Source organism: Arvicanthis niloticus, chromosome 27 (assembly GCF_011762505.2).
Source record: "Arvicanthis niloticus isolate mArvNil1 chromosome 27, mArvNil1.pat.X, whole genome shotgun sequence".
Lineage (NCBI taxonomy): Eukaryota > Metazoa > Chordata > Mammalia > Rodentia > Muridae > Arvicanthis > Arvicanthis niloticus.
The window spans coordinates 20,709,421-20,723,719 of record NC_133435.1 but is presented as its reverse complement, the minus strand read 5'-3'; the positions used below and the strand labels follow the sequence as shown (position 1 = coordinate 20,723,719).

General features: G+C 39.6%; 1 protein-coding gene across 2 annotated transcripts in view; it reads left to right on the top strand.

Moving 5' to 3' along the window:
* The window catches only part of Arhgap24 (Rho GTPase activating protein 24), a 375,083-nt gene that overhangs the window by 156,969 nt on the left and 203,815 nt on the right, over window positions 1-14,299 (top strand). For both annotated transcript variants that reach the window (XM_076926341.1, XM_076926342.1), the window contains exon 3: window positions 12,753-12,840. In XM_076926341.1, the coding sequence (XP_076782456.1) occupies window positions 12,753-12,840 (88 nt within the window). The remainder of the gene's footprint in view (window positions 1-12,752; window positions 12,841-14,299) is intronic.

The window sequence follows — 14,299 nt, the reverse complement described above, 5'->3', positions numbered from 1 at the left end:
TAGAGAGGAAGCAAGATAGTACAAGTGCATGTCTGTCTGTCATCAAAGACGTCAAAAGTAAAAGTATATTCCCAGGCAGTGGTAGGGGTTGGGTACAGGGATCTCTGAGAGCCAGCCATCAGCTTGGTTACAGCAAGGCAAGAGACAGAGGGTCTGAGCTCCTCGAGTTTCCTCAAGAATCACAGATTCCTCCCTGCTGGCATGCCTCAGAGTCTGGAGGACTCAGCAACTTCAAAGTCCACTCTGGCTCTGAGGTTATGGGCTATGAAGATAGGCATCAGCCCGACACAAATACCTCTCAAAATTCCTCTTGCTGGTGTGTCTCAGGCCTGCCAGACTGTATCCACTGACTCATTTAAAGACAGTTACCCCAAAGAGTTGTCTTATTGCTAAATGAAAATTGTTGAGGACTTAGAGAAAACTTCTAGTCAATGAACACATCTTCCACAAAGCTTCATATTTCATACTGAAAATGACCTTTCATTATAAAGAACTTTCTACAGAGCCCATTGTTAAATCAATATTTTCTGTGACTAACAATCATCCATGCAGTTTAACACTATAGCAAGAATGGATTTTTTACTAGATAGGAAACACATTTTAATGAAATTCATGTCCTTCAGTACAGTGAATTTTGGAAATATATCGTCTAAATAAATAAATGGTGTTTTAATTTGTTTCTTTTCGGTATCTCTATACTCCACCATAATAAATTTTCAATATTGTATCTGGGTAAATAGAGTCCCCAGACAGAGAGTGTCTGTGAGAATTCAGTGTTCTGACTTGCTGAGAGGCTGGGGACTTATACAGATTTTATTCCTCATTTTCACTATGTTTGGCAAAACTTTATAATAAGATTCTTTATTAATATTTCCGTGGTGATGACAACCATAAAGTTCAACTAGATAGTAAATTCAGATTTTAGATGTCCAGAGAGTACTGGATAAACATATAGGCAGTAGCAAAAAGCAGTCCCCCTACAGGGTTTTTATTCTTTATTAAAAGCAGAATTCATTGAAAAACAGACTTCTGTACCTTAGACAACTGTGCAAGGTAGAAGCTCTTTCCTTGACCCATCCCAAATCAGGTCACAGGGCGCTGGTAGCATTGACTGGTAGCCTCTACCTAGAATGTAAGGGAGCCCAGTGTAACTGCTGCGCTCAGTGTGCTATAGACCACAAACTCCCTGTTAATTCTGTTTCCCTTGTAGGACAGAAAGGACATAGCTGGCATCTCTTTTCTGCTCCCCACCTCCCTGTGGTTAGTAGGTATGTGACAGTCTGGAGCTGCTGAGGAGACTGTCACATGCTTGGTGGCTTTCATTTCAGACTTCTTTAGAAGCTTTCTGACCCTGGAAATGTGCAGACATCAAACAGCACCGTGCTTAGGTCTCACTTAGTCCTTAGGACATGCTACCCAGGGAATTGTGTGTGTCTCTGGTTGTCACTACCTAACATGGACAGTAGTGTTACGCTGGAAATACACGTCAAGGTCGTGCGTAATGGTTTGGGATGCTAGATGCTAAAGCTTGGATCTGTACCTGATAAATACCAACCATGGGCAGAAGAAAACGCTCTGAGGACAGCTGTTTACAAATCCCTAACTATGTATCAAGCACCAGGATAAATGTTTATGCTAGTATTTTATTTGAACCTCAGGTATTTTTGCCTTCCTTCCTCCCTCTTTCTCCCTTCCTCCCTCTCTTCCTCCCTCCCTCCCTTCTTCCTTCCTTCCTTCCTTTCTTCCTTCCTTCCTTCCTTTCTTCCGTTCATTCTTCCTTTCAGTCGGTTTTACTAATGACAAAATGAAGTGAAACCATTTATAATAACTTTGATGAAATCACATATGCACTAAGAAGTGGGGACTTAAAGCTGGCTTCTCACATCCTCACACCTACCCCCTCACTCACCCCTCAGTCTACCAAACGCACTCTAACAAGTGTGGATTCACTTACTTTCCTACCTGCTTGCATTATTCTGGTTTCTAGTTAGGAGACTAGGAGCTAGGGGGACCTACTGGGAGACTTTTTCTCCTAATACTGCCAGTAGCTTCTCAGGACTTGAATACTTCTAACAAAAGAGAGCTCAGTTCACCTAAGAAAACCAATTTAAATTCTACTATCTATGATCATTGGTCAAAATGAGCTTTGATGGGAGACTGAGAGAACAGAATAATCTTTTCCATAGTGTATTACATTTTCCGATTTCCAAACGCCTTATTTGGTTTAATCTCCAAGTCTTTCCTGTGTTAGTTAAGTATGCACTGTATTCTAATTATCCTTACTTCAGAGATAATGAAGCCCACTGGAAGATTAAAGGACATTATTCATACCCTGCAGTAACCTTTATTTCCTCCTTTCCACTTTCCTGGTACTTTCCTAACCGCCGGCCATACAGGAGTGAGACAGCTCTGTCCATGATGTCTTTACACAACACAACCTTCTAGGGCTCAAATTCTTTTAGCAGTAATGATGAATTGTCATCATTAAAAAATTTAAGTAGTATTCATTATGCTGTTATATGTGGCTGGACATTTAGAGCTTCTGTAAATGTATAATAATCTTCATTAATCTGCAAATCTGTGGATAAAAATCTTTCTAGAGAATGAAGCATGCACAGAAACGCACACACATTTTATATGTGCAAACACAGAAACTTACATTGAATATAAGGTGCTTTATGGATTTCTGACCTGAGAGCATCTTTTGCCAACAAATGACAGTGGTGCAAGATGGGGAATAATGGCAAAAGCTGATCTAGGGATGAGTTGAGAGGCACAGGACTCTGCTCAGCCTCATGATCTCTCCTAGATACAAAGGTACCCAGGAAATGAAGTCTGTCAATACACATAGGCCAAAATGAAATAGTTAAGATTTAGAAATTAACCATTGCTATGATAACAAGTTTGCAGGGGAAAAACATGATTATTTCTGTGAAACCAAAAGAGGTTGGGTAATAAAATGTAACATGCCTTCATGATGCTAAAATAAAAAGAAAACCGTTCTTACTGGCCTCATATGAGTAGAGGAACCCTGAAGATAATAATGATACATTAACCTTCTCACTAGCATCATAGCTAATGACCCCTAAAACAATTCTCTTTAAAACAGAGTGAGGAGTATTTGTGACCATTGCTTCAATTCACTATTTTATCAATGATCCCTTGTCAGGACACATCAGGTAAATGAGAGAGTTGTTAAAATATGGAAGGAAACACTTACAGCTGCATTAGGCTTAATATGTATTCTTAACATGTTTTACAAATTATTGAGCTTGAAAAATTTTTATATATATACATATATATATATAAAATTTTATATATATATGTAAATTATATATATACATATATATATAATTTTTTAAGCTCAATAATATATATATATATACATATATATAAGCAGCCCAAAACTACATTTTCAAACATAGCATCAAAATATACAAAGCTTATATATTATATATACATAAATTTGTAAATATGCATGTATATGTACAAAATACACTAATTTTAATTGTTTGTTAATGGACATTATGAATCCTAACCTAAGGGAGGAGGATATCATGTTTATGTGTTGGAAGCCAATCTAACAAAGATTCTACTGGCATTATGTAAAATTTAGTAGACGTTTTTGAAGCAGAGGCTAGCCATGTAGCTCAGGCTGGCCCTGAATTTACAGTCTTCCTGCCTTATACTCATGATTGCTGACGTGGCAGAAGGTGTGCCACCATGCACAACTGCAAGGTTAGTAGTGTGAGAAGGAATGTTTATGGACTTAAGGCAGGGCCAATAAATATCTCAAGATATTTATTATCTGGAGATATGTATTAACAAGCAGTTTCTACCTCTGTCAGGAAGTGCAAAGGGTTAAGTAGATGGGCTATTTATAACAGTGAGCATAACATGGAGATCTGTGTGAGCCAATATGAAAGTATAATAATCAATATAGTATAGCAGGACGTTATACAGTATAGATGACTTTAGAAGTTCTGATCTAACAGTAGTCAGATCAATGAGCTGGTTGCTAAAGGATGTGAGGACCAAAGCATTTGGGTGTCCCTTTGTTTTAGGAAGGGATAAGATGCAGTAGAATAGACAGAGAGAGAGAGAGAGAGAGAGAGAGAGAGAGAGAGAGAGAGAGAGACAGAGAACAGAATAACAAGCCTGAAGCCAGATCCTCCCAGGCTAAAAAGAGATGAAATAGCAAACCTTCCAGAGAAAATATGTTGAAAGGAACAGACTTCTCAAAAATAATTTGTGATTTATTTATTGTTTCTCCTTTCTAGCAATATTTTAAGCATCATATAAATGAACTGTACCTTATGCCTTCCTAAAAGAAAGAAAGAAAGTAAGAAAGAAAGAAAGAAAGAAAGAAAGAAAGAAAGAAAGAAAGAAAGATACACAAATGCCTTGGTCCCTACATCCTTTATGAACTAGTCCGTTGATCTGATTCCTGTTGCATCAGAACGTTTTAAAAAAGAAATTATTATTTTATTTATATTGGTGTTCTGCCTCCATGTATGTCTGTGTGGGGGAGTTGTGTCTCCTGGAACTGGAATTACAGTCACTTGTGAGCTGCGATGTGGGTGCTGGGACTTGAACCTGGGTTCTTTGGAAGAGCAACCAGTGCTCTTAACCTCCGGGGCATCTCTCTGGCCCACATCACAATATTTAAAGTCATCTGGAGTGACTGTCTCCACTCATTCCCACAAACATTGCTGCAGCCCCTGGCATTAGATTACTTCTCTGCCACTGTAGTGAGACTATTGCAAAGTTTATCCCCGGCTTCCTTCTGGCCAAATCTCTTTTCTAGTTCTCTGATGACACGCTCACTTGACTATGCATCATTATCAAACTTGGTGACCGTTTTATAGTGCTTTCCTGTCTTGGGTTTTGTCGTTCTGTGGTTTCCCACCATCCTCTCTTATCCCCACACCAGCCTTCTTTAGGGTCCCATCTCTGCTGCAAATCCTCTAGCTGGAAGCATCCTCTGGCCATCTTGGTTGTAGCCGCCACTTTATCTCCCCCACATCTCCTCAGTTTACCTCAATTGTGCTTTAAATATAACTCATGGTTTGATGAGTTTCCAAACTAAATTTCCAGCCTTCATCTCTGTTTGAGGGTTGGCGCTCATACATCTAACTTTATTTACTATTTCCCTGCATCTGGAGAATGCATTTCAAGTGTGTCCTTAGCCAACTTTTTCCTTTCCCCCCAGTTTTCCTTTCCCCTCACACAGTTCTACACATTAGCCGTTACTCCTCTCTTTCCAAGCCTCAGAGCGAACATGGCTATCTCTCCTCTCCCAGCTAGTTCCTCTTTTCCTTAGCTTAGAGGGCTACTGATCTTTTGTATACTAGACTCACAGAAGCTCCTGTTTCTACCCTCATTCCTTCTGTGGACGTTGTCTGCTCTCAATTCAATGCAGTTTTCTCTGAAAAATACAAGTCTTGTGATCCAGTGCTCAAACCCTTCTAAAGCTTCTCACTGCACTCAGGATAAAATCCAGGTGAAGTGGACCCCATCACCCAGCCTCTCCTGCCCCCTAATATGGCCATTCTCCTTTGCATCTCATGTGGATAAGCAGTTATCAGCACTGAGGTCTCAGCGAAGCTGTCAACTGATAGAGAATCTGGTTACAAAGCAAGAACCTGGACACCTCCAAACTTGACACCTCATCTTAATTGATCACACCAATTAATAATTAATGGTTCATTTGTGCTTTGAAACCCCATTTACATATAAGGGTGCCTGTGTATGTTTTTCTAATCAGAATGTTAGTGGCTAAACTTTCTTTAAGGCTACATCTTCAGCTCTTAAAGCGTTGTCTGACCTCGAGAAGGGATGGATGGAAATTCTGGCTCTGTCATGTTACAGCACTCAGATAGGAAATGAATGGGTGCCAAGCCAGCAGCCAAGGGGCTGGGAATGTAGCTCAGTGGGTTTGCCTGGTGTGTGCAAGGCTGTGGGTTTCATGCACAGTCCTGCAAACAAAAGTAGCAGCTATCAGGGGAGTGACAGGAAAGGCTTTCTATTCCATATGTTTGAGAAGTGGGGAGATTGGAATATTAATATTAATGACAGCTAAATGAAGGTAGATTTTAATAAGATGACCACACTGCCTCCTGTTACATGCTTGGGACCTAGGGGGAGTGAGTATTTGGAAGTGAATTGTCTTTATTACTTTAATTAAAAAGAAATCTGAATCTCTACTCAATTCTATTTTGTACAAATACTTAGATATCATATTCCTGCATGTGTTTAAGCTGCTATATCTAATACATTCTCAGCTCCTAAGTCCAGGGGTCTATCTAGAGTAACAAAACCCATATGCTATAGCTAACTAGCTATCTGTCTGTCTATCTATCTATCCATCCATCCATATGCATATACATACATATATACATATGTATACACACAGATATCTATTTATCTATATCTATCTATCTATAGATATGTATATCTATAGATAGATAGATAGATAGATAGATAGATAGATAGATAGATAGACACTTTTGCACATGGTTATATTACAGGAAGAAATCAATAATATTTGAATAGCTCAGGGCAGACATGAGGAACTCACATATCATAACCTATGATATTCCATGAGAACATCTATGAGTTCACTATGATTCCTGAGATGTAAAATGTTTGACTATCAAATCTCACCCTTCAGCCTCTGGTATTCTTTTGAAGATATTTTGCTAAGTGAGAAGAGTAGGGGTATCTTTGGTCCTTTTATTTGTTTGTTCTGCCAAGAAGGACAGGGATAAGTAAAAAGAAGTCTGCATCTATACCCAACTCCATTCTGCACTAATACTTAGATCTCATATTTTTGCGTGTGTTTACGGTGTTATATCCAGTAGGTTTTCTGTTTCTGAGCACTGGTGTCTGCTTGTCTAGAGTAACAAAGCCCTCACACTAAAGCCTTAACTCTGTGAATTAACTGGAACAGTTTTGGACAGAACAGGTTTATTTTTTATATTTTATATTTTTAAAAGTAATATTCTTGCTAACTAGGAATTCTGGAGTAACAAAGAAACTAAAGAATAATGAGGCATCAGTATAGCCAAAGAGTATTATTATTTCTGTGGGTTTTTTTCCCCATGCTTGGGGTTTCATTGGTAAACAGATACAGTGTTAAAATAGTTTCAAGGTGACAGTTGTTTCTCAAGTTGACATTGAATGATTTTCTTAGAAAGATACTCTATGTAAAAGCACCTTGTTATCCATCCCTGAGAGGATTCCTTCCTGTGGTGGCTTTGTTCCCTCTCATTTCCAGCTTCCAGTTTTAATATGAAAATTATGGGATGGCACTGAAGAAATCCAAAAATATTTTTACTTAGTTGTTAAAAACTCTTTAGGATCACCACGGTTCATGTCTTCAGTTATTTTGGCGCTAGATTTACCTGAGAGACAGTTTTTCTCAAGGTTAGTTCTAGGTCTTTTCCACTAGAATTTTAAATGTGCAGAGGTTTTAATTAAAATAAGGCTTAAATGGGGGTATTTTGCCATCAATTTTCTGGTCCATTGATGGTGGCTTATTGGATTTCTTACTCTAGGGTCTTAGAGTTTCCCCCTAATAAGTATTCTACAAAACTGACACTTTCCCTCTTTGTGTTGTTTCCAAAGCAGCCACAGCCGCTTCCCCCTCCCCCCTCCACTTTCTTCCTACCCCTCTTCTTCCTCCCACTCTCTTCCCCTTCTGCCTCCTCTTCTTTTTCATCTATCATATACTATATTTCAAATTTTGACTTTCCAAATAAAATATTTGAGATTCCGTCTATAAAAGTGGTACCCACAGCATTCCCAGTCCTTCTCCCCTCAAGCTCTTCCTCTGTTTCACCTCCACTTCCCCTCAAATTTATGACTACTTCTTTGATTATTATTGTTACATGTAACACACACACACACACACACACACACACACACACACACACACACACACAGTTGGCTCCTTGTGCCTTCTAAACAGCTGACATTTCTTCAAGACAATGCCCAACAATAGATTGAACATGCCAAGAACTTTCCACCCTGTGCTTCCTGGGCCTGAAATGATGCTGGTTGGACAGTTCCATCCTGGGTGACATGAGAGGGATTTTCCCAGGCTGCCATCTCTCTGGATGCCTATATACACACTATATATTTATACACACTATATATTTTCTCCAAAGCAAGAGGGTAATGAAAAGTGAGGGATTCTTTGCCGATTTGAAAACTGGGCTTTTTTGAAACTTCTGAGGTTTGTAAATTCCTCCTAGGGGCCATTGGGAGATTATTTCTCAGTCTTTCCCTGAAGTCGTGGCTTCTCTTATGAGCTGCACCTAATAACTACTTATGACTTAAACAAAGCCATGCATTCTCTCCCAGTGTTTAGATCAAGAAGATTGAAAACAAGGGATAGCAAGGATGAGCTCAGAAAGATTTTAAGAGGATGGTGGACCCTTGCCCCCAGCTTTGGGGACTCTCAGTGTTCTGGGCTTGTGGCTGTTAGTTCTATCTAGTTCAGATTTCATGAGGCCCCTGCTATCTGTGTATCAAATCTCTGTGTCCCTGCCTCTGTAGTCTAAAGATCCTTGTGATTAGGGTCTAGACTCACTCAGACAGTCTAGGATAATCTCCTATCAGAATACTTAATTCGCTTCCATCTGCAGAGGCTCTCTTCTGATGAATTAACCCTTCCGGGCCCAGGATCAGGTGCTGCTATCCTTGGGAGGCCATTATTCAAGCTCTCTTACAGAACAGCAAAAACAGACATCACATTTTCTGCAGTCTTTTTAAATTTTTTTTTTTTTTACTTACTTACTATTTACTTCACATCCTCCTCAATGCCCTTCTTCCATCATCCCTCCCACAATTCCCCCCTCCTCTTCTCTTTCAAATATATGGGGACCCCTGGGGATCCCACCAAACTGGCACTTCAAGTCTCTGCAAGGCTAAGCTCTGCATAGCTTTTTAAATTCAGTTAAATAATAGTTCAAGTAAGCATGAACCTTTACTATACATAGTAAGGCTGAGCAGGTTCAGAGACCCCAGCACCCAGGCACCCACCTGAGGCAGTAAGTGGTTCCCTGCTTCCTACCAGAGTACTGGCCTGGAACACAGTCCTACACACGGACAGTGCTTTTCCATAGACTAAATTCCAAAGGAAAAATCTTTATGTCTATTTTCAATAACATCTAACCTTACTCTAATCTCTTGTGGCTTTGGCTCCCTGGTCTGATAGTAACTAGAGATGAGATTTCATTTTAATAGCAAGTTAAGCTGAAATCAAACTGCTGGTGTACTCCTCGAGTCTGTTTGCTTTTGCCAACTCTAAGCTGCCAAACTATGAAAGATGGTGTTTATTCACCATGTTGCATTTTGAAGTTGCAGTGATACTGTCTTAGTCAGGGTTTCTATTCTTGCAAAAAGCCTCATGACCAAGAAGCAAGTTGGGGAGGAAAGGGTTTATTCAGCTTATACTTCCACATTGCTGTTCATCACCAAAGGAAGTCAGGACTGGAACTCACACAGGGCAGGAACTTGGAGGAAGGAGCTGATGCAGAGGCCATGGAGGGATGCTGCTTACTGACTTGTTCAGCTTGCTTTCTTATAGAACCCAGGACTACCAGCCCAGGGATGGTACCACCCACAATGGGTCCTCCCACCCTTGATCACTAATTGAGAAAAGGCCTTACAGCTTGATCTCATGAAGGCATTTCCTCAAGAAAGGCTTCTTTCTCTGTGATAACTCCAGCTTGTATCAAGTTGACACACAAAACAAGCCAGTACAGATACTATATGAAAATGTTATACCCAGTGGAGATAAACATAAATATATTGCAGTCTGACTATGCTAGTAATCAGCATGTGATTATTGCTACATACTCTGAACCATCAGACTTGTTACACCCCCTTCCTGTGTCTGCACCTTTTTTTTCTTTTAAAACACTGCAGTTTGTGGTGCAGCAGGTTGAACATCATGCTATGGTATAGAGCCCTGATGCAGAAAATATGGACCCTTGTACTCTGGATGGTTTGCTGCAATTCAAGATCCCAGCAAGAAATCAATGACGTCATTCACAAATAAAGTGTTTGAGACAGATAAGGCACCAGGAAGTATTATGACGGTTAATGAAACTAATGAGGCTGAAATCAGAGAGGAATATTACCCTGTGTAATCCTCTGGGAGGTGTAAAACCTTAAAAACAGGAACTAGCCCTTATCACTCAATATAAGCCCAGGAGGGAACTCAATGATGACTGTAATTTTCTGTGTCAAACTAGTTAGAACTAGAGTTGAGCAAAAGACCACTTAGGCTAAGTATTACCTCAAACTGAGAAAAGTAGATGATATATATATATATATATTCACAGAGGGTAAAATCCTGGGCTTTTGAGTTTAATGTAGTTTTGAATATGGCTTTTAAATCATAATTTATTTTAATTATGTGTGTCCATGGGTGGTGGCCTTGCATGCATGTGCAGGAATCTGCAGAGGTTCTGTGGGCAGGATCCTAGGAAATTGTAAGCTTGTTCACAAGACTGTTAGGAAACAAATATGTATCCTCTGGAAGAACACTACACACCCTTAACCACCCAGCCATCTCTCCATCCAGAATAAGGCTTTACTACACTAAGAATGTGCATTTACTCAACAGTACACTTACTGGGTTTTAATTATATGCTGGTAACATGCTAGGCACTAGTGGTAAATTGAGAATCAGTCAATATAAATGTATGTTATGTCTATCAAATGACGTGAGAGATAATGTCTTGGTGTGTTGGGAGCATAATAGCATTTCTAGAAAAACAGTTACTTAGATCATTGGAAAACCACAGAAACACAGCTTAGAGAAATGGGTAGGACATGATCATTGAGGTCCTCATTCTGGAGCAAATAAAAGCCATAAGCTATTTTCTGTAGGAAAGGGGGCGTTATATGTGTGTTTCTAAAGGATGTTCAGATTGCATTGATACTAGATTGAAAGACTCAGAAAGCATTATACAGACCCCAATGGAGGTGTGAAACATATTGATGTCAAAGGTTATACTTACTGGCACCAAGCAGGGCAGGCTGAAGGCAAACAGGGACAGAATGAAGACAACCATTTACTTAGCTGTAATGTACAACAAAGTCAAGGATGCCGCATGACATTCAGATAGGGAGCTCACGCTGAGGACTAAATTAAATTGGCATTTTAATTTTAACTTAATTTAATTGAGTTTAAAATACCTTTTGAAATACATGATTAGAGATGTCAAATAAGCTCTCAGATTTGTAGTCTAAGAAGGAGAACCGTTATTGTAGATAAACTCATATTAAATGGCTCATAGTTGGTTAATGAAGTCATAGGTGTGGATAAATGTGAGCTATTAAATAAAGAATTGTCAGAAGAGATGGACTCATTTGACAAGCATCTGAAAAATTCTAATGCCATAAGAAAAACTAAAGTCAGCAAATGAGACTCTGATAGCAGAGATGCAAGAGAAAAACTGAAGAAAACCAAAACTGGGGGAGGGGGGAGGGGGAGGGTGTTTTAAGAACCAGTGGTCAGAGCTCAATATTGTGGTACATGCCTTTAATCCCAGTACTTGGGAGGCAGTGGCAGGTGAATCTCTGAGTTCAAGACCAGCCTGGATTACTTAGTAAGTTCTAGGACAGCCACAGCTACATGGTAAGACCCTGTCTCAATGAAATAAAACAAAACAAAACTGAAAGAAGAAAAAGAAAAGAAACAGTTGCCAATAGATTGAAGTTTTATTGAGGACTGAACACTGTCAAGAATGTAGCTTGAGTCGTGTACCCTGAACCATGAGTGCAAAGATGCCACAAAGATACATATGAACACATGAGTCGGTACTGGCAATTCTTCTAGATAAAGTGGGAATAGGACGTAACATGGAAAGAGATATTCAGGACAACTTGTAAAAATGCAATAGAGATCCATGTGTGTCTAAACTGGTGGGACTGTTCCACTGAACAGAGAAAAATCTAACAGAAGGAGTAATCAAAACACTTCATTCTGTCTTGTAGTACTATAACAGAATGCCTGAGACTGGGAAATTTATAATGAACAAAAATCTGTTGGTTCACAGTTCTGGATGCTGTAAAGGTCACCTTCAGGGAACCAGCATCTTCTCTGTGACAGCATCTTCTCTGTGTGTCTCCCCATGGTGGAAGGCAAAGAGAAGAGATAAAATCCCAACCTCACTTGCTGTCATTATGGCCATCAACACATTAGATTCTGAAGAAGTTTCATGACTTCTGTAGCCCCAGGTGACCTAACTCCCAAAACACTGCATTCGTATTAAATTTCTGATCTTGGGCTCACATAACTAATTACAGCAGAAGAGGGGGACGATTTGAAATTTTCCTAAGTTTCTTTAATGCTGTCCCTTTAATTTTTTACAACCATGAAATGGGAGAAAATAATACCAACTGCTTTAGATTAGTCTAACCATTGGATATTATATTATAGTGTTGGTAGAACGCTCGGTAAATTTAATGACACACAATCCACATCATAAATTGATACATAAAATGATCCCAGAGTTAATGTTGTCTAATGCATATGAGCTACTCAAAAATATGTACTAGAGGTAAATGAATATAACCCTGGCTCATGGAATTTGATTACAATAAACATGAGGGTGTTTGGTGCCCATGACCGCTTACTGGTCACCACACACCACACAGCAACTTAGATGCTCAGAGCTGCTGCTATGTGATGCTTGCTGCCATGTTGATGTTTGGGGCATTTGTGTTTGCAGGGGACTATTTTTCTGCCTGGAAATAAAGTCCTTGAGCATCCGTGCAATGAAGAAAACCCAGGAAAGTTCCTTTTTGAAGTAGTTCCAGGTAAGATAAGTTTTCTGTTTTGATTAAATCATCACCGTTCTGTGTTGAGGAAAGTAGAGACATGTCAGACTGGTTTTGATCATCAATTCTGGTGAAAATATTACTTCGAGAGGGCAAGCATTAACTTTGGGCTACCATCTACACAGACAATGACATTTCACTTATGCAAGAGGATGTATGCATACACACAGGCTCATGGCTGCAGAATGATTCAGTTGCCCATGAGACTATTGATTTGACCAGAATTGATCAAACTGTATTGCAACAGTCTGTGTGCAAGAGGAGTCTTATTTTCCAGGGATCCTGTGATGGAAACATGATACAATGTTACTGCTCAAATGTGTTACCAGAGGGTTATCCGATAAATCCCCTGCAAAAACGTCTTTTTGAATAAACCTTTTCTATTTAAAAAAAAAAATCCTTCAATGACCAAGCAAGCACTATTACAGCTCTGTGTCTCCATGTTGCATGCAAACAGCAGCTTGCACGTGTCTGGCCTGTGGCACCAACAATGAGTCTATCAGAGCATCCATGTTCAATATTTGCAACATCTGTTCATGTTTCTTAGTTATCAGCTCCCATCCATTTTAGTGTATTTAAGCATAAATACATTAAATCTTAGGATAGCCCCAGAACTGCTCTTCCAATGCTACAGTCTACATCACCGACCAGTTCTTCAGCCTCTCCTTATACCTTGATAAAAGTAGAAAAGAGTTAAGAGTGCATTTTTTTCATCCAGTTGGACAATCCAGTTGATGTGACGATGTGACGTTGATACTGATTTCAGTACAGTGTGGGGTAGGTGTGTATTGATTTGTGTGTGTAATATGTAATTTGTATCAATAATGCTGGCATTAAAGCAGCCAATCAGGCATATTTTCCCAGATTTATAAGGTCTGGGAATCTGAAGTGTGAGAGCATGTTTCCCCCTCAATGAAAACAGCTGTAGCCTTGAGTTCATCAGGCTGGAGATGGAATCCATGACTAAATGTTAATTAATGCAGCTCCAGTGCAGAAAGGTTAGTCAGATGTGTTGGAGTATTTGTTTCCCCCCAGGGAGAACACATTGTAAGAAACCTGACTCTTGTTTGCCCTGTTAAAGTCCTTTTGTTCTTACTTCTTAGAGGAATATCCCTTACAGAGCCAGATTCCAGATGTTGTAGAGGCTTTGAAGTATCTGTAGAGGAAATTTCTTTCACTATTTATTCTCTCACACCAGGGCCTATTGTTTTTTAAACCACCATGGTATTAAATGGATGGCTTTGGCTTTTTATCCTCGGTAATAATGTTGGGACTCTACCTACCCAGTCAGTCTACTGTGCTGCCCATAAATCTCAACTGGTCAAGAAGCCTCTAACGTAAGACAGATATACTTGAGTCCGTGTTATTCGGTGCATGCCTTCTGGCCTTTCCAATATGCCATGACTGGGCACAGGTTTTACAGGCAGTGCACATGCTA